The sequence below is a fragment of the Macaca thibetana genome, chromosome 15, assembly GCF_024542745.1.
Source record: "Macaca thibetana thibetana isolate TM-01 chromosome 15, ASM2454274v1, whole genome shotgun sequence".
Classification (NCBI taxonomy): Eukaryota; Metazoa; Chordata; class Mammalia; order Primates; family Cercopithecidae; genus Macaca; species Macaca thibetana.
Window position 1 is genome coordinate 76,946,309 of NC_065592.1, and position 27,469 is coordinate 76,973,777.

Genomic DNA, 27,469 nt, shown 5'->3' on the forward strand with positions numbered 1-27,469 from the left:
AAAGAAGAGACTAATAAGCTATGTCCAATGAAAGCTCTGAAATGTCAACTGCAGATCAGCAACCAGAGAACAGGGTTGAACCTAGAAAAGATGTCAGAAGGTATCTCTTCTGGCTCTTGGACACACTGTAATTCAAGATGAATGAGAGTGATGTCATCTTGGTCTGACATAATTGGGGAATAAGATACTCCGTAAGAGGGAAAATGGTGAAAAACTACAATTTATCCTCGGCATCACCATGTTTTATTTTAGCATCAAAAAAATTTAATTCACCTTCATTTGATTTAAAATAAAGTCTCACTTAACTTTTGGGGGCAGAATATTCAGGGCATATTCATTTTGATGTGTGTGTGTGTGTGTGTGTGTGTGTGTGTGTGTGTTTGAAGAAACAGGGTTGGAAAGTAGGTGCAGACACTTAGAAGATGGGATTCTGAGGCCCGTCCCTTGCCTTCAACGATAGTGAAAACAGTTTACTTTTGCTTAGTGAGCATCTAAGCATGTGTGTTTTCTGTTTGTTGTTTGCTTTTGCACCAGATAACCTCAGACTACTTGTTAGCTTGTTGAATCATTCTCCTGGCATCTCTCTTGCTAAGGGAAGAGTTGTCCATTTTTGTGTTTTGACATTCCCAAGGACTTTACCTCGAACAGGAAGACTCTCTTCATCTTCCCCATGCCTCTCCTGCCCTCTCACCCCTGATTTTACTTTACTATTTCTACTCTACTATGAGCTAGTTAACAAGTAACTAACTTTATAAACATTAAATTTAAATTAATAAATTTTGAAATATTTTAAGTATGGTACTACGTGGTGTTTTTACACAGCAACAAAATTGATTCTGTCTGCTGTACTTGAAAATCAATCCTATATACACACTCACTTCTTATGCTGGACTTTTTAGTGGTGGCTTCCTGTCTACTTCCTTGTTCCTAGCAATTGTCTGGATAATTATGATCACTTTTTGTCCTTTTTTTTTTTTTTTTTTGCTCCATATATTTAAAAGTTAACATTTCTGTATTATTTCTTTCCTTTTCAAATCAAAGCCTACTTTAAATGTGTATTTTACTTAGAATAGTTTATATTTAAATTTTCATTAATACTTTATATGGGGTGGCATACTGTGTTTTGAAATTATATTAACTTTATGTTATATAAATTCATTTATTTGAATAACATAGAGGAAAATTCAGCCTGAATTAGGAAAAAGCAAAATCTTGAGTCAATTGAAACCATGATATTTTATTCCTGCGTGTCATTGAGATAGCAGTGCTAAAACCATGATTTGTACCTATCATATTTAATACTGGGTAATATTTGGTAGCCAAGAGAGCATGGCCCTGGTTTGGAGCTTCCCTGAATGAGTACATAAGAATGATTTAATTAGCATATAATTATATAGAATCATATATATGTAGGATCTAGATATAGATCTACTTGCTGACTTGCCCATTCACACAGCTGTGTGTCCCATCAGTCCTCAACAGAAAGAGGATAGCAGACATTCCAGAAGAAGGGACTGTAAAACCATCTAGAGCAAGTTGCATCTTTTCTTTACAACTGAGGAAACAGAATTAGGGAGCCAATCAAAGGATCTTGCTCCTTTGCCCCAAAAAAACCAAAATTGGGACACCGGCAATGACTGTTAAATAGCACCATAGGTTGCCTTGAAATTCAGATCCTTCCTCCTTCCAACCCTGGGGATCTTTAAGTACCAGGGGATTCAGGATTAGGTGGTAACCTGGATTCCTTCTACCCCTAAAGTCTGTGATCTCACAATTCGTCATCCCTCTTCCACAACCTCAGAGCAACTTGCGAGACACGTTAAAGACATGTTCCCCCAGAAAATAGCCTCCATATGAGGAATCCTGGCAAATGAGTTTTACTAGATGTTCTCAGGGCAGTGCCAGGGTTTGCTTGCTGTGTTTTCTCTCCAGCTATTCAGCACATCTTTTCAGGGTCATCCCAATTAAGATGATATGCTCAGACAATGTGTATTTACCCAGCATGGGACAGTCAGTTACTATTCTCTTTCAGTGGAATGAAGATGTAAATGATCAATTACACAGGCATCCCAGCCCAGCTGGTTTGTTGAAGCTCCTCGCCTTGACCTCTTTTCCCTAGAGGTTAGCAAGTCTGACTCCTTTCTTGGTTCTTAGATTTACCTTCTTCTATAGTCTCATCACACCTCACATGGGAAAAGCAAAAAGAATATGAGATTTTTGTCCCATGCTTTCTTACTGCTATAGTACAAACATAGAAGCTCTGCCCTTATTAAATATTCTGGTTCAGAATGTTTCCAATCACTTTATAAACTTGACTGGTTCATCTTCCCTTTTTATCATCTATGGCCCTCCACAAAAGCCAAGCAAAGTTAAAGTGATTTGTTCCTGTGAAATAAGCAATGTAAGCAGATGGTGACCTATACGTGTTAGTGCAAAACAAAGCCTGTCTTTCTACACACTGTAAGGAACAGCTGATTAAAAGTTTTCAGCTTACTGGGACTTTTTGAGGAAACTAAACAATTCATTGCTAATGTAGTTTTCCCCAAAGTTATTTTGCTGCTTCATTTTACTGCACTGACAGACTCCTTGCTCCTTTCTCCCTTACACTTGTGCCAGTCCCCTACTGAACTGGCACCCAGAAGATCATTTTGATATTTGATAGACATTGCCAAACTGTAACGTTGTTCTTACAATTCCATCTTGCCTTCAATGGTAGAAAGCATAAACTGTCATTTTAAACATAGTGAGTCAGGTCTTTCCAATTTTCCTTTACAATTTGAAGATCAATGTACAATCATCCATTTCAAATCCCAGGTTTCTTGACAACATCACCTTATTTAAACACCAATATGTCCCCCACCCCAGAAACCACCAATAGTCTTACTGTGATTGGCGTATGTGACTCCTACATCATGTTCCTATCACACCCTTAAGAATACTCTTTGCCAGGCACAGAGCCCACGCGGATCTCGTGGGTTCTGGATTTCAAGCCACACTTGACCTTTGAGGTTTAAGTTAATTCATTCTTGGCAAAAGAAAATGCATTGTTTAAAGAGAATAGGATTAGAGAGGCTCATAATAAAGACTTGTAACAACACTTCTTGGACCTCAGATATATCTTACAAAACAAAATGTTTATGAGCTAAGTGTAAATGATTCAGAAACATATGGATCAAATTTCCCCCTAAAATGCAAATGGATTTTAAAAATTAGCAGAAAAAGGGCTTGGCAAAAGATGTACTTTGAATTTCGCCAAACATAGTGTACTTGAAATGCAGCTTAGAAATCTTGAGAAACCCAAACTGTGAGTAGGTTTTCCCTTTATTGTTCTTGTTTATTCCCTCTGTATCTCAGTTGAGAATTCAGTGGTTAAATGGGAAACGGCAGTGGGGAGGGAGAGGGTAGAGAAAAATCCTGAAGGATTTTTTTTTAAAAAAGCTTGTTGTCACGCTCTTGTTTAGCCAGAATGGGAGGTGAGAATTTGGCTTTGGAGAGTTTGTCTTTGTTCCTGCTGTTTTATGTCCCTCATGTTTCCTTTTATAATTGTTTTCTCAGGTTTGCACCTTCTGCTCCATCTCCTCACCATATCAGCCCCCGGAGAGTTCCGGCTCCTTCTTCAATACTGCAAAGAACCCAGCCTCCCCATACCCAGCAGCCATTAGGTTCACACCTGAAGTCCTATCAGCCAGAAACAAACTCTTCTTTTCAACCAAATGGTATCCATGTCCATGGTAAGCAAGAAGCTGGCAGTCCCTTGAGTTTTGAAAAGTGACATTGTGCTGTTGCTTTTCATCTTAGTTACCTGTCGTGGATTTCAGATGTTCTGTTCTGCACGAGGCTTAGGCTTTCATTTGCCTCTAAACTTTCACACTTGGTAGGCATGAAATCCTATGGTATTTTCCTGACTTTGGCCTGATGATGATATAATTTATTATACCTCGCACTGGTCAGCTCAAGTTGTTGGTTTTTTCATTGACCAGGGCTCTAACACCAGCAATAGCATCCTGTTTCTAAACAATAGACAGCCCATGGAGAAAGACATGACAGGAGTTCTTGTGCCCAGGTGTGCCTCTGCTCTGCTAGGTTTTTGCTCTCGTTCTCATAGGTTCACATCCTCGCTAACCTTCAAGGTGCAGGCGGAATGACACCTCCTCTCTGAAGCCTTTCCCGATCTCCCAGCCAACGTCATCTCTCCAGGCTCTAAACTCTGATTCTGTTTCGCCTTTCTCTGGTAGTATTTATGCTTCCTCCACCTTGTGATTTACTTATCTGTGAATAAAACATGCTTTCACTATGAATGTACAAACTTCTCTGTGAGCATTGACTGACCCATCAGAAAACTGTATCTTTTAGGAAACTTAACACAGCTCTTTACAAGTGGCAAAGAGATGGATACTTGTTAGGTGAACGGACGATGAAACGGAGAAAAGGAAAGCAAGAGAAATCATAATGATTTTCTAAATGTGCAGATCTTGTGTTTAATGGGGAATATGCATGGAGAACTAAGTCTTAGTTTCTTTTCTTTATTTAAACTCATTTTGCCATTTCAGGCACCTATCTTAGTGAGCATCCATAGAAAGCTGAATTGCCAAATCATATAGATTTGAACTGTCACAGGCTTTTACTTCCTAGGGCAGTCAGATTTGTATAAGCAGAAGAGATACTGTCCTTTTAGGCTGAATGTTTCAATTACTAAAAAATACAACTCTCCTCTACCTGCCTCTTGCTGATGCCTGAATTTTCTCCATATGAGTTATTACTTGAAATTAATGGGTGATGTTCCCAAACAAATCTAAATCAATATGCAAACTGAGCGTGAACAATTTTCCAAGATGGCAAAATCAACCAGCAGTATGGAGCTAGGCTTGGACAAGAACATCAAAGTAAGGGCCTGAACAGCAAAGAGGAGGTGATACAAAAACAGCAGCCAGCTGTAGGAAGGAAGAGACCTTTAAAAACCAGAGTTATTGGTTCTGCCTCAAAGTTCTATCCATCTCATCTCCCCACTTGCCTGGTGTAGGCACACAAACCCCCATCAAAATTTGCACTTGTACCATTCTGCAGGCCTATGGTCATTTTTACCTTCTGCTGGCTGTAAATTGTTTCTCAAGCTTTAGTTATGTATTTATTCAACCAAGAAATACTTCTTGAGTATCTACTGTGTACAAGGCAAGGCATCAAGGCACGCAAAAGACAGGCAAATTGAGCCCTCTTCCCTCTGAGGAGGGCCTGCCAGTCCAGTCAAGGAGTTTATCTACTGCGAAAGAGACCCGGGTCCCCTGCGCCATGAAGCCATCCTCACCACTCCAGGCAGGAGGTGCACAGCCTGAGTGTGGGCTGTGTGAAATGTAGAGTAGGCCATTGATTCCAAGACACAAATTTTTCACCTTCACATTTTAACATCACTGAAATCTGGACATAGCTCATGGTGGCACCATGTAATTGGCAGTGATTTTTCTTTCTGGTGCTATCTAGAGTAATGGAGCATTTCACAGTTGATGGTATCAAAGTTCCAAGAAAATGCAGTGTAACACATTTTGATTACAACTGTGAAACACATTTTTAAAAATTTAAAAATTGACCTATGTGTAGAAGAAAAATTGGAAGGAAGTTCTCTAAAATATTGACGGTTTTATATCAGGATGGTAGGATAATGGGTGATTTCTTCTTTTTTCTCTAAAGAAATCTTCAAAAAGGGTTTTGAAATTAGACCAATTTGAATGCAAACACTAGTCTACCCTGAACTGTGTGACTCTGGGCAAATTATGGAGTCTTAGTTCACATTTGTTAAGTTGGGGGCATTTCATCTATCTTCTCTCTTCAGTTGTTAGGAAGATTTGACAGGAAAAGCACCTGGCACAGAGTAGGAGCTTAATTAATTTAATGCTCTTCCTTCTATCCCCTTCTATTTTTAAAATTAGACTCTTTGAGAATAGGGATAATGTTTGTAGCCCTAGGGCAGGCATAATACTTGGTGCAAAGTAGGCATTTAGTAAATATTTACTGACTAAGTGATTGACACTGTCTCATTCAACAAGTGAATAATGAACAAGAGGATACAGAAAATGGGATCTACCCTATTATTTTCCTGCATCTCTTGGCAAAATACTCTTCTTCCACATTTCTTCTCTTTTCTTTTTTTTTTTTTTTTTTTTAGTTACATAATGAATATATTGTCAGCTTGAAATTGTTGGGACTTTTTTAACTTTCACATTAAAAACAATTTATTTTTAGAGACGGGGTCTCACTCTGTCCCCAAGGCTGGAGTGCAGTGGCACAGTCATAGTTCACTGCGGCCTCAAACTCCTGGGTTGAGACCGTCTTATTTTAGCCTCCCGAGCTGCTGAGACTGCAGGCACACACCACCACACCTGGCTAATTTCGTTTATTGTTCTTGTAGAAATGGGGTCTTACTATGTTGCCCAGGCTGGTCTTGAACTCTTGGGCTCAAGTGATCCTCCTGCCTCAGCCTTTCAAAGTGTTGGGATTATAGGTGTCAGTCACCTGTGCTAGGCCCGAACTTTCACATTCTAATTGTTAAAAAAGTTCCCATGGCCAATGAGAAACTGCTAATATCAGCCCTAAAAATAAGTTTAAAATGTAGTTAGGCAAATTGAGAAATCATGACTTTCTCCAGGAAGATGGGCAAGTGACTGTTGCGATGAGGTTGCAAAGGGCATGCCCCTGTATTAGCCATTGGTCCACTGCTAGTAGTTAATTGGTAGGTATCCAGATGTAGCCTTACTTCATTCTCCAAGCACTTTCTGAATTTGTTTTTCTGGAACTTTCTAGGCAACATTTCTAGCAGTTCTCGTCAACTACTCTTTATAGTAAGGACAAAATGTATCTTACTGTTTTTCAAGTGGGCAGTACAATGCTAAGAGTAAAAATGAGACCTTCTTAATGAGTTGCATTTATTGGTCTTGCATTTCAGCTTTTGTTGGATGAGTTTGCGGGAGTTATATAGCATCTTGGTAACAGGGAACACCGTCCCCTAATAAAACTTGATTTTTAAAGCCCAAAGCAGTGTCAGGGTTGCTAATGCAATAGTTCAAGTGAGTGTTTGTTCTCTCTTTCAAAAAGTTCGTGGTTTTAATGAGTGTAGTCACCCCCATTTCTTCTGTACTCCTTGCAGTAGGTAGAGGTCAGGGAGAAATACCATCACTGTATTTTTAGAGACAACAACTGAGACAAATAAGATTATAAAACGTCTAGGCATTGCTGCCTTAGCAAACTATGCAGGTGCCTTTATCAAGAGGTCTAAATTTCCAAGCCATATTCTTTGTTTGTTTGTTTGTTTGTTTGGAACGTAGTCTCACTCTGTCACTGAGACTGGAGTACAGTGGCACAATCTTGGCTCACTGCAACCTCCCCCTTCCTGGTTCAAGCAATTCCCCTGCCTCAGTCTCCTGAGTAACTGGGATTACAGGCGCACGCCCCCACATCCGGCTTATTTTTTCGTGTTTTTAGTAGAGATGGGGTTTCACCAAGTTGGCTAGACTGCTCTCAAACTCCTGACCTCAGGCAGTCCACCCACTTTGGCCTCCCAAAGTGCTGGGATTACAGGCGTGAGCCACCACTCCCGGCCCCAAGCCATATTCTTAATCAACAACATGTTTCTAAGTCAAAGGCACACTGAAATAAATATACATTTATATTTTTCTGTGGGGAAATGTAGACTCCTGGGTGTAGACGTTGTTGCATTACAGAGAGCTATGAAAGGTTACAAGTCAGACGGGCTTTGGTCTTCCAAATGAAGATGAGGCCCATTGGGTTTTGTTAATCGTGCTGTAATACTAAATGATACTGAGCCTAGACATTGTGTGCTCTCTCTATATTTTTATTGAGGCATTTTGTAAAAGACATACTTTGAAAGATTACTAGCACTGCTTTTTCAAGTTTTCTCACCTAGTGAATGACCCAGGACCATTGCTCAGGTTTGTTGACTCTGCATCCATCTCATTCATTCATTTTGCTTTCATTAGTACAGGGAATGAGGTATCATTTCCTTTAATGTTTGAATCTTGGTAGCATTTATGGGTTTCTGTTCGGGTGAGATCTCCAAGACAACTTCTTAGTACACTTTAGTCCTTTATTTTAGATGTAAACATAAGGACACTCTGCAATCATGTAAACTTGTTCTTTGGTCTTTTCTTTTTCCTTAGGACACTTCTCTTGCCCAGACAAGCTTCAGAATGTTGCCTGGATTAGTTGCCCAAGAGTTGATATTTGTACGTTTTGTTATTGGACTAATGGATCATTTCTTTCTAAATGCCCTAATCACTCCAGGATTATTAGCATGCCATGAGAATTCCTACAACAGCATTTTCCCAATCTTCCTGCTTCTGGGCCCATCAAGGAGGCACCAAGTTCAGTTCAGCAAGTGTTCATTGGTCAGCCACTATGTGCCAGGCAAACATGAATGTCATTTAATCAATGCACTGTGACATATGCAATAAGAGAAGGTACAAAAGGCACCTGATTTATTCAGAAGAAGATGTCGAAGAAAGGTCTGTAGAGGTGATGCTTGAAGAGGGTTTTGGAGATAAATACCTTATTGGGCAGGCATTCCAGGCAGAGGGGAAGCAAAGAGCACAGGTGAGAACACAAATGACAGTGTGGTGTGTGTGTGCACAGAGGGAAGAGCCAAGGGGATGGCTGGAGTACACAGGTTAAGCCATGGAGTAGAGGAGGAAGAGGATGGAGAACTCACAAGGCCAGCTCATGAAGGGTTTTGTGCCATGCTAAATGTAACCTACCGAATGAAGAAGTCAGCCCAGTATTTTAGGACAATCAAGTAGAGTGCTGTGTAGAGACTGGAATGAGAGAGGTAGGAACATTAAGCTCTAACTGTTGGGATTATGTTGGGCCACATGTACAGAACACCCAAACAACAGTGACTTATTAAAGAGTTCCGTTCACTCAGATGCAACTGGTAAATAGGGGAATGATGTCAGATTAATGTGTAATTGTGTTTGTTCACACACGGTCTTTCCTAGACAAAAGCTGGAAGAGTAAGAGAAGAGAACAAAAACGTCCTCCGCCTAGCTGCTGTCCAGACAGGAGCCATTTCAGCTCTATTTTAATAACATTTGAAATGAGCACAATCCCGGGGGGGTCCCTCCCAGATAGGTGCACATCCAGCCTTGCATGGTCCTCAGCTCATGGCAGACCACACACCTTCCTGTGCACTGGGCCCTGCTGTCAGTTGTTGTCTCAGTACCTGTCAGCCAGCCTTTCCAGTCTATTTTATGTGATTTTTAATAACCACCCAGAAGCCTATAGCCACACTGAACTGCCCATCTAAATTTCCTCTTGACTATTTTGTTACTGCAGTAATTAGAAGGTATCGAAGATTTTCAGTGGTCTGACCCAATTGTAGATTTCTCAAAGACCTTATTTTTAATACACATTTGTGCAGAGGACAAGATTTTTCAGGGTTTATTTATCATGTTATAGCAACAACACCAACAACCCCAGTGTGCAATTTACTCTTCTCTCATGACAAGATGTCTTTTTTTTTTTGAGATGGAGTCTCACCCTGAACGATCTATGTTCACTGCAACCTCTGCCTCCTGGGTTGCAGCTATTCTCCTGCCTCAGCCTCCTGAGTAGCTGGGACTATAGATGCACACCACCATGCCTGGCTAATTTTTTGTATTTTTAGTAGAGACGGGGTTTCACCATGTGGGCCAGGCTGCTCTTGAACTCCTGACCTCAAGTGATCCACCCTTCTCAGCCTCCCAAAGTGCTGGGATTACAGGCATGAGCCACCGCCCTCAGACTTCTCTCATGACAAGATGTCTAATAGGAAACAGTGCAAGGTGGAGAAGGAGCCTCACAGAGTCCATAGTGCCCATGCCTCCTCCCAACTTTGTGCTTTGTCATTGTTAACAGGTGGCTTCTATCCTCCTGATCACAGCATGAATGCTGATATTCTACATCGTGTACCCTTAGTCACACAGCAAGGGGGTCTGGGAAGATGGATATTTTAGTGCATTGCCATAGTTAACGGAGATTCCATTAACAGTGTTTACTGGATAGGCACACTGAAGGGGCTGCCAAGCACACTCTAGGATGGTTTTCTAATCTGTAAAATGGGACTAATATGACCTGTCTCACAGACAGATTCATTCATATCCTCCCTTGGAAGTCAGAGTGGAGCTCACAGGCCTCTTTCTGAGGGTTCTACCCTATGTTTTCCCATCTCTTCCATTCTCTTAGGTTTCCATACTTTCCACTGTGTGCTCTTATTTTGCATCCCTCTGGAGTTTCCAGTCGCCAACACAGAGATTTCTGTCATCCACGTACCATTTATTAGATTTCGTTAGGAAAACACCTTGAAGCTACCTCCTCAGCCTGGGCTGTTTGAAATCAATGCAGCAGCAGCGGGAAGGGGGCGCCCTCCCTGTTGGTCATGGCTTCTATGGTTCCTGAGCTATCTTTCCCATGATTTAAAGCATGCCCTGCCTGTAGGCTCCCTAAAGCAGGCCAGTCAGCTCCCAGACAATGGTGGCATTTTCTTACCTCAGTATGGAGCTGTAAGCTTGTCAGTCCAGTTCAAATTGAGTGCAACAAGAAACAAAGGGTTTCCAGACACCAACAGGACTCCAAGAACAAAACATATTGTAAACGGCTTGTCCCACCAAGGAGCCAAAGCATCTTTCAAACTGTAGAAATATCAGAGCATTGATATTTAAATGGCAGTGAGGTGGCAAATACAAGTTTAGCTAACTTCTTCCTCAGTTGGCTGTTTACTCACGGTGATTGTGCAATGGTACTTTCCAACAAGATTCCAATGGGCTGTAGCCAAGACTGATTTCATCACTGCCGATTTATTGTGTTAAATATTTAAAAGTTATTTTAATTTTATTTATTTATTTTTTGAGACAAAGTTTCGCTCTCGTCGCCTAGGCTGGAGTGCAGTGGTGCGATCTCAGCTCACTGCAACCTCCGCCTCCAGGGTTCAAGAGATGCCCCTGCCTCAGCCTCCAGAGTAGCTGGGATCACAGGCATGCACCACCACACCCAGCTAATTTTTTTGTATCTTTAGTAGAGACGGGGTTTAACCACGTTGGCCAGGCTGCTCTCGAACTCCCGACCTCAGGTGATCCACTTGCCTTGGCCTCCCAAAGTGCTGGGATTACAGGCGTGAGCCACCGTGCCCTGCTTAAAGGTTATTTTTAAAGGCTGATTTTAAAGACAATAAACATACTCCCACAGAAAATTTCATCACAACTACATATATGAGGTTATGAAATAATAAAGCAGTAAGTCAAGAAATTGCATTGCTTAGAACTTAAGCATTGTGTCACGTCTTGAAATCCCAGAAAGATAAATATAATTGATTATAAATCAACAGTGTAATAGATTTCATGGAGAAAGTTGTGACATATTCACAAAAGAAATGAGCCGATGAGTGCACTTAATGTTATTCCGATGTTATAATCAGCAGTCATAATCAGGAATAATTTTCCATATCAGCCACGATGTTATTAATGCTTACATAGTAACAGGGATTGATGATTAGATTCGGAGAAGTCCTTAATTACTCTCGTATACTTAATTACTACAAAATTACCCCAAGAACAGTTTTACATAAGTAATACTTGGGAAAATCTGACTGTGTTCTAATTCTAAAAAACAAAAGTTAATTTTAGGTGTATACGCCGAGTGCAGTGAGCATTTCAACATGCTGAGTTTTGTGGGAGGGGTGTGAGATGGTCATCTGAACCAGAAAAGATGTTGGAATGATGGATTGTGGAAATGACTGAACTGTGAATAATCTACATATATAACTAAGCATCTGCACACGCAAGCATGAGTGCGTGTGCACCCACACAGATTAAACTCACTATGTTAATGTGCTATGTTTGATCATTAAGAGTATTAAATGATTGAATCAACTCTTGCTAAATTGTCTCAGGACAGGGACTGCATTGTCCCACAATATTTGCACACTGCAAGTTCTTAATAACTGCTCATTAAATAATATTAATGAACAGAAAGAAAAGACAAGAATAAAGGGATTTTTGCTCATGGCATCTTAGACTGATTGGCAGAGTCAGCCCTTGGCAAAATTGTGACTTACAGTCAAGTTTATTTGGGCCCTCTTTTCTCTGGGCACTTCCTGCCTGTTTCTCTGCCCCCCTTTTTATTTTATTTTATTTTTATTTACTTATTTATTTATTTATTTATTTATTTATATTTTTTCTGAAACAGAGTCTCGTTCTGTCGCCCAGGCTGGAGTGCAGACACGACCTTGGCTCACTGCAACCTCTGCCCCCTGGGCTCAAGCGATTCTCCTGCCTCAGCCTTCCAAGTACCTGAGATTACAGGCACTTGCCACCGCGCCTGGCTAATTTTTGTATTTTCAGTAGAGACAGGGTTTTGCCATGTTGGCCAGACTGGTCTTGAACTCCTGACTTCAGGTGATCCACCCGCCTCGGCCTCCTAAAGTGCTGGGATTACAGCCATGAGCCACCTCGCCAGGCCCTGCCCCCATCTTTAAACACCCAGTGCTGACCAACTGCCTGAGACCTCTTCCCAGAGGAAATAGGATGAACGATTCACTTACACGTTGAGGTAAATTTAATATATTACTGCTTCTTGTGAGTATCTGAATAATAAAAGAGGATACTGAGACACAGCTGGTACTGAGTGTGTAGTAGTGAAGCACTGGGCCATGGCAGCCCTGTGGAAGAGGAATTGTGAGGAATTCACAGTGCCCATAGATACCAGTCCTTTGCTTAAGAAAGCATTTTCAGTTTGGAGGCAGGAAGATGGCAGTTACTAACTGGAATCCTATGAGCAGGTCATGCAATGCCCTGATTCTGAGGTTCTCAAGTTTAGTAGATGATACTGACACCCCTGTTTCAGAGTTGGCACAAGAATGAGAGAATGCCTGGACTACAGTAGATGCTCACTTCATTGCAGCTGTTATTGTTATTTTTCTACTGTGTATCAGATACTTGGTGCTCTAAGCAAGTCCAGAGCAACCTCCTAGGTGAGACTATGGAAGAGCTTAAGCACCATGCCCTAATTCATATACCTACTGAGTATCAGAGGTGGTTTTATAAACCCAGTCTGACCCTAAAGCCCACAGTCATACTTTGTGATGGTGCCTGTTGAAAAGAAAAACAGTATTATGGAAAGTTTTAGTTACTTGGGAATTGTTTTTGCATGAAGGTTAAGTATGGAACCATAAATTTGCGGTTCCTTATAGGGTTAACATTCTGCTGTCAATAGAAGTGCTGTGATTTGCAAGATAAAGTAATTTCCCACCAACTGCTTGACTGCATGTCTTTGGACACCGATAGCTGAAAAATCACTTTTTTCTGGGTGAGGCAGTGTAGTGAATGCCTGTCATGCCCTTGCTCACTAGTCCTCATAACAACACTGTAAAGAAGGCATTGTTTACTCCCATTTTACAGGTGGGGAATCTGAATCACTGTAGTGCCCAGAGTGTTTAAATCTTAAAACAGTGGAGCTGGATATTGCGCCCAGGACCATCTGACTCCAGATCTGTGCTTTTAGCCATTCCGTGATGCTGCTATTAAGCCTTTGATTGGGGGTTGTCCCTGTTGGGAGTGGAGAGCTCCCTATCTAACGGCTCCCTTTGGGATTACCCCACTGTGTGTGTGTGTGTGCGCGCGCATGTGCACGTGCACATGTGTGTATGTGTACATGCCCTTATGCACTGTGCTTGCTCAAGTACAGGTATGCTGGGGGAAACTTTGGAAGCCTAATTACTATAATAAATCAACATACCTGGGTTCCTGGGCTTTTAGTACAGTCCTTACATACAATTTACAAATTCTTACTGACTTCTTATATTATAAAGGAAAAATTTTACCTGTCCATTTTTTTAAAGTCCTTACAGTACTGAAACTATATTATAGAGAGTTTAAGTCCCCTCCCAGCCTTATGTTTGTCCCAATTCCACTGCCCAAAGGTAATGACTATTAAAAGATAAGCAAGTATTCTTTTAGACCTTTTTAAATGCTCATAGAAGGAGACATATCTGTGTCTATGTATATGCCCATATGCCCTGTTATAAAAATGGCCTCACGTTCTGCACCTCACATTCTACATTTTGTTTTATGACTTCATTTTTTTTTAAACTTAGCAAAATATATGCTTTTTCTTTCCAGGTCATTGCATATAGAGTCTTCTTAATTGTATAACTCTCATAAGAATAGGTCATTATTGGCCGGGCGCGGTGGCTCAAGCCTGTAATCCCAGCACTTTGGGAGGCCGAGACGGGCGGATCATGAGGTCAGGAGATCGAGACCATCCTGGCTAACACGGTGAAACCCCGTCTCTACTAAAAAATACAAAAAAACTAGCCGGGCGAGGTGGTGGGCGCCTGTAGTCCCAGCTACTCGGGAGGCTGAGGCAGGAGAATGGCCTGAACCCGGGAGGCGGAGCTTGCAGTGAGCTGAGATCCGGCCACTGCACTCCAGCAAGGAGGACAGGGTGAGACTCCGTCTCAAAAAAAAAAAAAAAAAAAAAAAAAAAAAAAAAAAAAAAAAAAAAAAGAATAGGTCATTATTTTTTAAATCATTCCCCTATTGATGAACACTTTTTTCATTTTTTACATTTTCTAGCAATGCTATGTTAAATCTCTTCATATATACATATTTATACAAACACTCCTATACACACACACACACATATGTATATGTATGTGTGTGTGTGTGTATATATATATCTTTGCACAGTTTCTTAGGAAATATTTGTAAAAGAGAAAATGCTGGATTACTGAGTATGCACATTGTAAAGTCGGATAAGTGTTGACATATATTCTTTTAGAAAGGCTATACTAATTTAGACTCTCATCAGCAGCACGTTACAGGGCCCCCATTTCCTCACACTGGATGTTAGTATTTTAATTTTTGCCGATTTGTAAAGCTAAGATTGGTGACTTATTTTAATTTTTCCTTTAGCTAGTAATGTAATTGAGCATCTTTTCATATTTTCATTGAACACTTAAAGACAGTATTAATAGTAACAGGGATTAAATAACAAGAGCTACGACCGGGGTGTTTTACATTATTTAAGTATCTTTCACCCTGTCGGTCAAGCTGTGTCATTTGCAGCAAGACAGTTTGTTTTCCCGACTGGAACTCAGAAATTTGTTGATGAGGAAGAAATATCCAGAAAAATCTCTACCTGATTGACCATCATGACTTCGTCAGTCAACTTAAAAATGCCTATAGACAGTGTTTAATTAATATTATTATAGATTTAGCACTTTTTCTTTCTTTGGGGGAAAGAATGACATCTTTCTAGAAGCAAATGTTCTTATATCTAAAACTCATGAAGTTGGCCTCTAATGAAGGAACTCTTAAAATGAATTAATTATTTTTCTGATAACACCATTCTAGGTGTTCCTCTGTTGGACTCTTCAGGGCTAAACATGTCAATGGCAATCTATGTCTTATAATTCCTATATTTTAAACTGGAATACCCTTATAAATATGGTAAACAATTGATGGTTTAGAAGAAGAAAAAGAGGTAACAGTTGTAGGTGGAGCTTCCTTAAAATACATCAGTAAACATCTGGGTTGCTGGTAGCGAGGCCACTCTCTTCATAAAACAGAACAACAAAAAAAAATAGAATACTGGAACTGGCTTGATCTGTCCCCATTCACATCCTCTGAGCTTAGCAACATGTTACAAAACAATCCTAATTCCCTTAGAATTTCTTGTTGGTTTACTTAGAATTGTGAGTGCTCTTTCTGACTACAGGAATTTCCCCTCTCTAACCAGATTGTTCAGACTAAACTCTTTATTTCATTCTTTTGTGAGGTCTTTGAGAACTATACCTTACAAGATGTAAGTCTATTGAAATAAAAACATTCTGGTATTTCTCCAGATCACTTAAGTATAACTACCAAACCCTCCCTTCTTATGTTCATCACCAAACCCAACCTCATCTCACACATCCCAAAACAAGTTCTTAAATTTCCTTGCCATTGTGGCAAAATCATTCAGGGAATCTGAATTAGCCAAATAATTACCCAAGGTTCTTTGCATCTGTGGATCTGGGCTGATGCGGTATTTTTGTCAATACCAGTGAGGTCCGTGGCAGTACCTACATTCATATATCAGTATATGTTTTATAAATCACTCTTACATACATAATTTTTATCAGTGCCTAGTAACTATGGTTATATAGAAATTGCCCAATAAATACTTGTTGGATGAGTGCCTGACAAGATACAAAGGCAAGCTTCCTGGTAGCCAGATGGAGGTAACAGAGATCCCGGGATCCAGTGATGTATGTCAGGTTTCCCAAATACAATATCCACTCTCCTATCTCAAAGTCCTATATAGGTTTCTGTACTCTTACTTCGAGCCCAAATGTAATCTTAACATAACGTTCTAGGAAGTAGGTTTTGGGGAAGCCTAACCATGTATAACAGAGACTCAGTTATGAAGCAGAGGTTCAGAGGGAAAAATAATTGAGTCATTGGATCACTGGCAAGGATGAGGTAGGGGCCCACTTTTAGATTAGAGTGCTGGAAATTTGTGTAATAACAGACTTGGATTCGAAGAAGCAAAAAATCACCTAGTTAGTAAAGCGGATGTAACGTCGGAGTTTGGTTACAGCTGGACAACAGAAGTCTAAGCCACAAGATCAGTATGGGACCAACAGTGAGACCAAGACTTCTGAGTCATTCAAATTAGGTCCCATGATTGCACCTTGACCAAGAACTGACATGTGAGAGACAGGCATTGAGAGAAAGAGCCAGGCAAGTCATCTGGAGCCATATCTGCTGAGAGTGTAATTCAAGGCCCTTTTGGAACAATCATCACCACCTTATCCCCAAGAGCCTCATCTACCAGCAGAAAGGGCTGGGAGCCTGCCGAAGGGGAAGAGATGCCCATGGGAAGAACTCCCTCTCTCCATTTCAAATGAAATTAGAGCCGTTCTGTTGTTGTTTTAAATTGGTATTTCACTTGGAAATCTTTCAAATGCTTGTAAATCATCTAAATATGTTCTCTTAGAGCCTCTCAAACTTTAAGAAATACCTTATTAAATATACAAAATTCCAGACCCTTCTTCCAGAGTCGGCCATCGAGCTCAGGAATGTGCATGTTCAACACACATGCTAAGGTGGAGCTGATGCCCCAACCCTGGTAAGAATCACTGGCCTAGACACCAACTGTAGGGCTCAATGCCCTCTCACCGTGGCTTCCCAGTCAGAGATAACCCAAAGGAAACAATTTGCCTGTGACTCAAGAGGTTAGAACTCTCCAGCTTCCTCCTCCCTTTATCTCTTGGGGACGCCTTTTTTTTTTTTTTTTTTTTTTTTTTTTTTTGAGACGGAGTCTTGCTTTGTCCCCCAGGCTAGACTGCAGTGGCATGATCTTGGCTCACTGCAACCTCCACCTCCCAGGTACAAGCAAGTCTCCTGCCTCAGCCTGCTAAGTAGCTGGGATTACAGGCACCCACCACCATGCCAGATTAATTTTTGTAGTTTTAGTAGAGACAAGGTTTCACCATCTTGACCAGGCTGGTCTCAAACTCATGACCTCGTGATCCACCCACCTCGGCCTCCCAACGTGCTGGGATTACAGATGTGAGCCACCATGCCCGGCTGGGGAAGTCTTTTAAAAAGCTGTGGAGAACCAGGCTGGCTCACACAGATTTCAGGCGAGGCCGAAGGGAATTGAGATGCAGCAGCACTTCCTTTTAGTAATCCATGAAATCTCTGTTTGGAATCTTCTTCTCTGCCCGACCTTTCTTACAGCAAAGCTTAGTTGGAAAGACAAGGGCATTTAAAATTAAATCTTCATTCTTCACCATACTTCCCTTTTTCTGTTTTTGGTCCAGGTAGCCCTGGTCAAAAGATTGCTTGTGCGTTTATGGGAAAATGACTAATACAACCATGGGCAGATTTACCTTTCTACTCAGAGAAGGGAGGATGACAGGTCACACCAGGCTTATAATGAGACAGTAGGAGCTAGAATTTTTAGTGGGTTTTACTGTTGGCAAAATAATTTCATGTTTATTATTTCAGTTGATCCTTGCAGCCACCCAGTAGGGATACATGTATACTAGCAGCGAGCAGTCCCCCTCGTAGAAAAATTCCCAACTCCTTCTTATTAACCTTGGCGAAGTGTTTGCTCCACACTGCATCAGATACAGAATATCCAAATCCTCCACCCTTCATTTTGATCCTTACTTGTATCCAGGATTTTTGAGTTATAGGGAGTAGTTGGCAGGTGATGAAGTGTGGGTGGCTACTCATGGGCAACTGGGCACTGAATCCTTTGTTCCCTGTGCTGCTTCTCCTTCCCACGTTGAGGATTCTGATGCCACATGAGTGTTGTTATCTATTTTTATAAATAGGGATCATAGGCTCAGAGAGGCTAGAGTTCCCTCAAAGTCACACAGCTAGTACATGGCAGAGGTGGCTTTCAGATCCATCTTGGATCCCTCAGGATTTCTTGGTTTTGAGAATCTCTATTTTATGTAATTTCCGAATGTGCATTATCACCATCAGGACTCACTGAACCATTTTGCTATAACTGCGTATATCCACACATGGCAATTACTGAGACACATTGCAATTAGTTTATTTTGGCAGCTTATCATTTTGAGAATTTGGAAGCCATAGGCCACCACGCGCTAGGGTTTTGGGTGGTTTGGGGATATTTAAATGAAAATTGATTACATCTTTTAATCAAGAGTGTTTTAAGCATGCTGCCTTCTCACTCTGTTTTTTCCCCCTATTTCCCTATTGTCCCTTTTAGCCACCTGCTCTGCCCATTCCCATCCCCTTGTTTGAACCTTTTGCAGATGTGAGTAGCAGAACCTCCTCCTTCTCTGCTACCTAGTCCCTGGAAATGAGTATATAAGCCTAAGGGCCAAAATGTGTTCGCAGTGATAAATGCTGTTCCCAGCTTGCTACAGACCAGATGAGGTGCTGTGAGGGGCACAAGTGGAGAAAGTACCCAGCATGTTCAAAGTGCATCTCACAGTGGCCTGCAAGTTGGCAGCAAGAGCTATAGGTGAAAATGGCCTTGCTTCTTGGACCACGTGGACTTTTCTAATTAGAAGGCTTCATGCTACAACCCATCTCTCTCTCCAAGGACAAAGGGACCAGGCAGTTGCTCCAGTGGTCAACTTTTGAACCACTGTCATGGGTTCCTTCAAAAGAAATGTGCCTAAATGGAATTTTCAGGGTTATTATTTCCATTGTCTTCCTCTTTCTTAGTAGAGTAGTTGCTTAAATGTCAGTCGTAAATAGCTCGAGTGCTTTGCAAGCTGGTTCAGTTCTCAGCCTGAAGAAAAATCTGTCTTCCTAACACAGTCTGTGAGCTGTTCCTGCAGCTTCCCCATTTATAGATTCTGTATTAAAATGAAGAGTCAGTTTTTATACCTCTTCCAGGAGGATGCTTAGTAGAGTCCTACCTCAGATGAAGACCTGGATTGTACTGATGGCCAAGGCAAGCAGCCAAGGCAAAAATGATAACCAAATTGTGGCAATTTCACTTTTAAGAGCAGCATGATTTTATACTTAATGGTAGTAGGTTGTGTGATAAAAATTGCTTAAGAACTACTTATGTGTTACACAGAACCTCTACATATTTCTAAGCTTGTTTCATGGTTACATAATTGAACTGAAGGCCTACTATGTGCCAGAGAATGCATTAAATGCTTTTATAAACACTGTTGTACATAATATTTTCCACAACCCTATAAAATTTCAAAGAAAATGGGGCTCAAGAAAAAATCATTCGTCCAAAGACACACAATTGGTTAATAAGTCATCTGGGATTCAGACCCAAATCCAAGTTGTTCATGCAATGGATGGAAATAAAATAGGGGCTAAATCATAAAATCGGCCTTGAGAAATTTCTGAAATGTCTCTGTTTCTACACTCGAGGGTTTGTAGAATTTTTCAGTTATTAGGTGATTTGATCAGTTTTACTAATTAATTAAATACTTTTCTTCCTAATGAGAATATTTGTACTTTCCAAAATGTTGATGCAGTCTGGGTAACTTTGCCTGCAATCTGGCAGTGAGACACCTCAACAAAAGTGGCAAGATTGTATTTAAATTGATTTGGTCAGAAGCCTGAGCCCCAGTAATCTGACATGAACTATGTCCCTGAATAGATACAGATTTGAGTCCTGGTTCTGAAACGTCGTAGCTATGAGGATTTGGATAAATTTAGTTATTTTAACTTCTCCCTCTTTTTTTTTTTTTTTTTGGCTATATTACTTAACCAAAAAGTTGTTTTAATGATGAAGATTTTCTATGTAAAACACCTGGGGCAATGCTTGTCTCTGAGTAAATAAATATTAGTTTCTTTCCTTCCTTATGACAGAATTCTGAGTGGTTGGTGTAACAGTGACCAAAATATTTTTCCAAAACGCCAAAGCAAGGAACCCGCCAGTGAGAAAGCTCTGGACTTAGTAGGAGACTGTATGATTGCTGTTTTCATTCTGCTGCCCATTTGTTTTAATACAAAGGCTATATCCACAAATAATTCCAAATATCTGTATATTTAGAAATATTAGAATGATTGGATGAATTTTGCACCTTTTGACATGATATCATATAAACAAAGTATTGGTTATAAAGGCAAGGTACTCAGTATTTCCTCTGCTTCCATCTCATTGTCTAAAATGGGAACATTTGTTTGAAGTACCTGCTTACAGGACAGAAATGTCAGGAGGCTACTTAAGAAGAAATTTTTAAGGTAGTCTAATATTAAGGTACCATGTAGGTAGTGAGTGTATGATTCCCTGGGCCTTTCTCTGAATTCAAAGTTTGAATGTATAGAATTAGGCTGAGCAGACGCGACCACAAAGACTGTATTCTTATGACCTCTAGGAGCTTTTTCAGAAACTTACCTATGTGTTCTTTTTTTCTCATTGGCTCTGTCGTGGATTAAAGAAGGTTTTCCAAGGCAGCAGGTCAAGGGTCTGCAGAGAGCAAGGGCTCCACAAGCATCCTGAGCATTGGAGAAGAAATGAAGGGAGCCAAGGGGAGTGAGGACATTTATCTTCTTTATCCTCTGTCCCTTATCTTTTTCTTTCCTATCAAAATTTGTATTTTCAGAGACAGTTTAGTGTGGTTGGTTGGGGGAATTTATAACTGCCATGATTGAGTGATTGAGAGCTTTAACCTGGACAGGGAGCGTTGAATCCCTGGGAAACACCTAATCGACCCAAGTAAATCTCCCACTCCTAGGCTGTGTGGAAGTGTATTTTTAGCAGGGGTTCTTCTTATACTTGCTGTTGTCTTTGTCATCTGCTTTCCCATGCCCATTCCATTCACCAGGAAGCAGAATCCCTGGATTCAGCAAACCTTCCTTTATTCTACCCTCTGACTTTGCACTCCAAGGCTGAGTGAAACCAAAGAATCTTCTCAGCAGGAAGAAAGTATGGGTTGGCCAGGGATGAGCCAGTCCCACAGAGAGCTGAGGACTGTAGGTCTCTCTTAAGTACTAGGGTGTATGGAAAGAAGAAAGATATCATATCAGTAAAACACCTGTATTTTAATTCTTATTAAAGTAACTAAGATTTCATTACATTTATTCAGTCAACAAATATATATTGAATGCTTACTACATGCCAGGTACCAGTCTCAGTGCCATGGATACAATAATTAACAAACTGGACAAGGTGTCTGCCTTCATAGAATACATGTTTTGGTGGGGAAGGCATCTAATACAGAGATACATAATATAAAGGGATACATGCCCACTCACTTATTTAATAGACTATTTTAGAGCAGTTTTGGGTTTACAGCAAAATGTAGTGGAAAGTACAGGGAGTTCCCATATACCCTCCTCCCCCCGCCCCCTCCACACACAACCTCTGCCACTACCAACATCCCACACCAGAGTGGTGCATTTGTTAAAATCAATAAACCTACAGGGACACATCAGTTTCACTCAAAGTCCATAGCTTATATTAGGGGTCAGTCTTAGTATTGTACAGCCTATGAGGTTTTTTTTTTTTTTCTTTTTTTTGAGATAGAGTCCCGCTCTGTCACCCAGGCTGGAGTGCAGTGGCTGGATCTCAGCTCACTGCAAGCTCCACCAGCCTATGAGTTTTAACAAATGTATAATGGCATCTATCCACCATGATAGCATCATACAGAATAGTTTCGCTACCTCTGTGTTCATCCCTCCCTCCCCACAAACTGTGGAAACCATGGACTTACACTGTCTCTATAGTTTTGCCTTTTCCAGAATGTTGTATAGTTGGAGTCATGCAGTATGTAGCCTTTTCAGATTGGCTTCTTTCACTTAGCAATATGCATTTAAATTTAAATTCCCTCCTTGTCTTTTCATGGCTTAATAGGTCATTTCTTTTTAGTGCTGAATAATATTCCATTGCCTGCATGTACTACAGTTTATTTATTCATTTTGCCTACTGAAGGAAATCTCGGTTGCTTCCAAGTTTTGGCAGTGATGAATAATGCTACTATAAACGTCCATACAGAGGGTTTTGTATGGACATAAGTTTTCAAAACCTTTGGGTAAATACAAGAGGACACAATTGCTGAATCCTATGGTAAGCATATGGTTAGGTTTGCAAGATACTGCGAACCTGTCTTCTAAAGTGGTTGTACCATTTTGCAGCAAAAGAGTTCCCATTGCTCCACATTCTTGCCAGCATTTGGTGTTACCACTTTCAGTTTTCACCATTACAATAGGTGTGTAACCAAAGATGGTCCAATTCCTCTTAGCAGTGTGAGGGGCCTTATATAGTATAAGTCAGTGCTTCTTGAAAATGGCCACCTTTTCAGACCTGTCATAGGTCAGTGCTTTTGGTTACAGTGGATGTGACATATGAGACTTGGTGACCCTGAAGTGAATTGAGCAACAATATCCTCCTTCTGTGCAAATATTCCAACTTGTAAAGCAACCCAGAGGCATAGGGTGAATTCTTTTCCAGGTGACCAGAACTTCTAGACTTGCACATTAGGCTGGGGTCCTCCAGATCCAGATTTGTTGTCCTTCATTTGCTCTGGCTTAACTAACAAGCAGAATGCTGAGATGGTCCTTTAACATAGGGTCACAGAGAGGAAGAAGAAGAGGAACAGCAGAAGTATGGAAGGGGATGGTGATGAGCAGTGGTGAGATGTTGGCAGTTGGTTGTAGAAGTGTGGAGCCACTAGTATTTGGGGGAAACAGCAACCCTGGTGTGGCCATCAGCATATGGCTCTTGTCTTGCTGGGTCTTAGGGGATGTCACCACTGTCCCTAAACCAAGGAACGAGTTGCCCTAGGGGCTTCACTGATTATGTACCATCTTTTCCTCTCTTCTTTCCCTGGACTTGGTTTATAGGAATTATTCAAAGGTGGTAGGCCAAGGGCCCCAAAAGAGTAGGAGAATCCACAAAGAGTGCTGGAAAAGAAGAAATCTGGAGGCCAAGGAGAGTGAGGTCATGCATCTTCTGTGTCCCTGTCCTTGGGGTCCTGGTTTGAGCCCACCTATTTATCACTTACACTTCTCCATGTCCTTGCATATGCAGCCACCATATGACTGGGGCCAAAATCGCTACACTTCCTAAAGTAGTAACCCACAAAATTATAGTCTGTGCGGAAAAATAATTAGAGCTGTAAAGCTCATAAATATACATCCTTCCTTCCACTTGGCTAGCAAACAGCCATACGACCAAGAAACTGAGGGACTGCCAACTCTGCCTCTGCCACTGATATCTGCTTATTCTTCTACCCAGGCACAAACTGCTTAGCACCAATGGCAGGAAATCTGCTCTGGCAGGGCTGGTTCTCAGCAGAGCTGTGGGGTGACCTCCTGACTATACCTGCCATCAACAGACAGGGTCAAACAAAGGGAACCACAGTCAAAACTTCCTTATTTGTTCTGTTTCATTCTTCCTATCTTGAATGCATTCTGGAAAAGAGAATTGCATCTCTATGTATCCATTAAAGAAAATTTTCTTTTTGTTGTCATATGTAGTATGAAATTATGTTACCTGATTTCTCATTTATATGTTTTTCTTTCTTTCTCATTAAAATGCAGGCTCCAAAAAGGCATGGAATGTGGTTTATGTACCACTATATCCCCAACACTTGAATAAGTGCTTGGTAAATAGTTGTCAAGTAAATGAATACATAGAAATTGAAATGCTTATGTTATTAGAACAGAAAAAGAAAAAAGTAAAAGTAACAGTTATAGAATGTGAACTATGTGTCAGGCACATGCCCAGCACTTTACATTGGATGGTGTATGTTAATCCTCTGTAGTCTTTGTGGTTACCTTGCAAGTAGATACTGTTAACACCCTCATTTTGCAAAATTACAATGATTGCAGCAAAGGCAAGCACACACATTAGTCACTGTTTCTTCTGAAAAGTCAAAGGAATAGATGACTCCTGAGATTTGGGTAGTGGCTGAAAAACTATAGCATGGCCTGGATCCCTGAATTGATACAGTCTGCATCACATGGAGTTAAAGGGTTTTCCCATCTGACATATCAAGGGGTCTTGGAACCCCCCAGCATTGTTTCCAAGGAGTCTCCTAGAGGATCCTGCCAAGACTGATTAGGTCACACTCTGGCGGGGGAAGTTCTGAGGAACCTTCCTGATGTTTTTGAGGGGTTCCTGTTGTCGTATGTGGACCTTTTGGACCTATGAGTTGTCATCATGGTCCAGGCTGAGCCTACAGCAGGGAAGGGGCCGTCTCGATTCTGAGTGTTACCCATGTAGCACTTTTCCTAGTGCCCACAGTTTGGTGGTGGTTCCCCAGCCTCACTGTAAAGGAAAACAAGCATTTTGTTTTGCAAGGCCATCTGCTGCATAGACAAACCTATTAAGTACACAGATCATGACTTATCCCCTTGACGAGGTGTACGCTGATGGTAGTAATCACCATCCATGTTCCTCAACAGTTGGGTAGAGCCTTCTGTGTTGATACTCCACCATCAGATGGTAGGAAAATGGAGACCACAAGGGCACATCGCCACCCTGGTGTGCATGGAGAGCTAGGCCTGCAATCTGAAGTGAAGAGAGTGGGTGACACATTTCTTTCTCCTCCTGCTGCTTCCAGAAGGGAACACGGTACCTCTAGGAGGGTTGGAGTGCCCTCGCAGTTTAGCCTAAAACATTCCTCAGCTTCTTGAGGGGTTGAGAGTTGAGGGACCATTCTTTACTTATTAATGTATTTATATTCTGGTTCCTTCCACAAAGATTGAAGTGACAAATTTGCAAGGAAGAGATAGATGTATTAAAAAATCTAATATACTTTCTATCTTGAAGGCCAGGAGCCTAAGATTAGTTATGTTGCTTTATTTAAACTTCAGGTGGGTCATGTGTTTTTCTTTCAAGAATTTAATCAGAATTACTCTTGAAACAAAGTTGGCTAGACCTGGGAATTCAGATTGCCCTAGAGCTGTGCTGTCAGGTACAGTAGCCATGAGTGGCTATTTAAATTTGAATTAATTAAAATTCAATAAAATTTTAAAGTCAGTTCTTCAGTCACACTAGCCACATTTCAAGTGGCTGAAATGTGATGTGATAACCACATGTAACTACTGCATTGGACAGCACAGATAAAGAGCATTTTCATCATCATGGAAAGTTCTCTTGGACAGCATGGCCCTAGAAGGTATCCTTCTATTATCATATTTAGTCATGTAATGCCTTTCTCCTCTAACTTCCCCACTCCCTTTCTACTTTGGGAAGGAAATCCAAAGCTTCATGGGGCTGCAGTTCCTCCCCTCCTCCATGAAGGCAAAATAACTTTTAAAGTAGAGGGGTGATTCTGTAATTAAATGTATAATAAAAACTAATATTTATTGCCAACTTATATTTATGTATATGTTCTTATGCTATTACAAATGCATGTGTTCTCACTCCAACTATATTATCAGTCCTCAAAGACAAGGATGTTGTCTTATATTTCTTTGGTTTCGGCAATAGCACCCTAACCAGCACTTGATAGCCACTTTTGACTGACGGACAGATTGGCTGACCTTGCCACCACTCTCGGGTTTTATGCCCACAAAATGTGTTAACATCTTGCCTCATTTTGCTTTGGGTCCGAGAAGTAGTGTTCTTTCCAAATTTGCTACATGAAATCCAACCGCTGGAATACAGGAGCCATTCATCAGAAAACGAGTTAGGCCTTCTCTGGGTTTGTGTGTGTGGTAAGACCCTAACGGAATTAAAAAAAAAAAAAAATGTTAGTTTTGTGAAAATAGCACTGGGAAGAGAATATGTGAAAACTCTTTGAGTGACCGCAACCATCCACACCAGTGTATTTGGCATCTCTAGTAACTGGCTACTTGGAGGGAGAGATTTAATAAAGAGGATTTTCTTTTCTTAAGTTGGCTGTTAGAGTGATAAAACATGCTTGTGGGGCCATTCTGGTTTTGACAGTTTCCTGTGTCAGCCAAGACACCCACAGGCAGGAATGAGAGTCTACTCTGCCCTCCTCACTCAGATCCAGACTAGGAGATGAAGCCCGGAATGTTGGATTTGATACTTAACTTTCTCAGGTGTATTTTGCCACATCACAAACCTTTTATACTCATATATATCACAACACTTGAATATAGACTGAAGCATGTGACACTTCTGTTCCCTCTTAGAAACAGGAGAGAAGATAGGAAAGGGAGAATAAATTGGTTTTCACAAAAGGTCAGTGAAAGTCTCTATCATTGTCCCTGAATGATTAATGTCCCTATTTGTGAAGTTGTGGGAGTTTAGTGAAAAAATATCTTCTTGTCTTGGAAGGGTGATATTATACTGAGGAGGGCTATCAGGAAATTTATGGGTGACAAATATGAGGAGAGCTTGCATAAGGGTATAGATAGCAAATATTGTCTCTTTTGCTCAGGAGACATTACATTCTAGTAGACCAGCCATGGTGGTTTATGATAACGTTTTCCTCCTCATGGGTATGCCATATTTGCCGGTACCTGGCCTCCAGGTACCAAAGTCAAGATCAGGCCAAGGAACTACCGAAACCATACATCTCCACATTCCAGGTTCCCTCAAACCACTCAGACATGTTGCTGTTTGGAGCCCCCAGTAGGGTGAATGAAGAAATTAGTCTGTGTGTCAATTAGCACAGGATTGAGGAGCCATGAGCAAGAAGAGGTATACAGCTTAGGTCTTCAAAAGGCCAAAACTGTTCAAGATTCCCCCTGGAAACAGGGGGTGTGCCACATACCTGCTGCTTTGTCCTTTCTTAGATTGGTTATTGTTAAATAACTTCCTTGTTATTTTTGGAAATTTTATTTCCCTCAATAAACTTTTATTTTTAAGAACTACATTGTCATTATAAAATAATTTTATTTTTTATTTAGCGAACATATATACTATGTAATTTATATTATTAAATTATATATTACATAAATGTTAATTATAAAATTATATTACATAATATGTAAATATTAACTCATTTAATCCTTATAACTCAGTATGATATAATTACTATCATTAACCTCATTTTATAAATTGGAAA

The 27,469-nt window shown here is 40.7% G+C and overlaps 1 protein-coding gene across 4 annotated transcripts in view; it reads left to right on the forward strand.

Moving 5' to 3' along the window:
• Positions 1–27,469, forward strand: part of GLIS3 (GLIS family zinc finger 3) — a 481,516-nt gene that overhangs the window by 446,050 nt on the left and 7,997 nt on the right. For 3 of the 4 annotated variants that reach the window (XM_050762001.1, XM_050761998.1, XM_050761999.1), the window contains one exon: positions 3,556–3,731. In XM_050762001.1, coding sequence (XP_050617958.1) covers positions 3,556–3,731 — 176 coding nt within the window. Of the gene's footprint in view, positions 1–3,555; positions 3,732–8,165; positions 9,108–27,469 lie in introns of those variants that run through there. The other variant, XM_050762000.1, reaches the window with a different exon arrangement.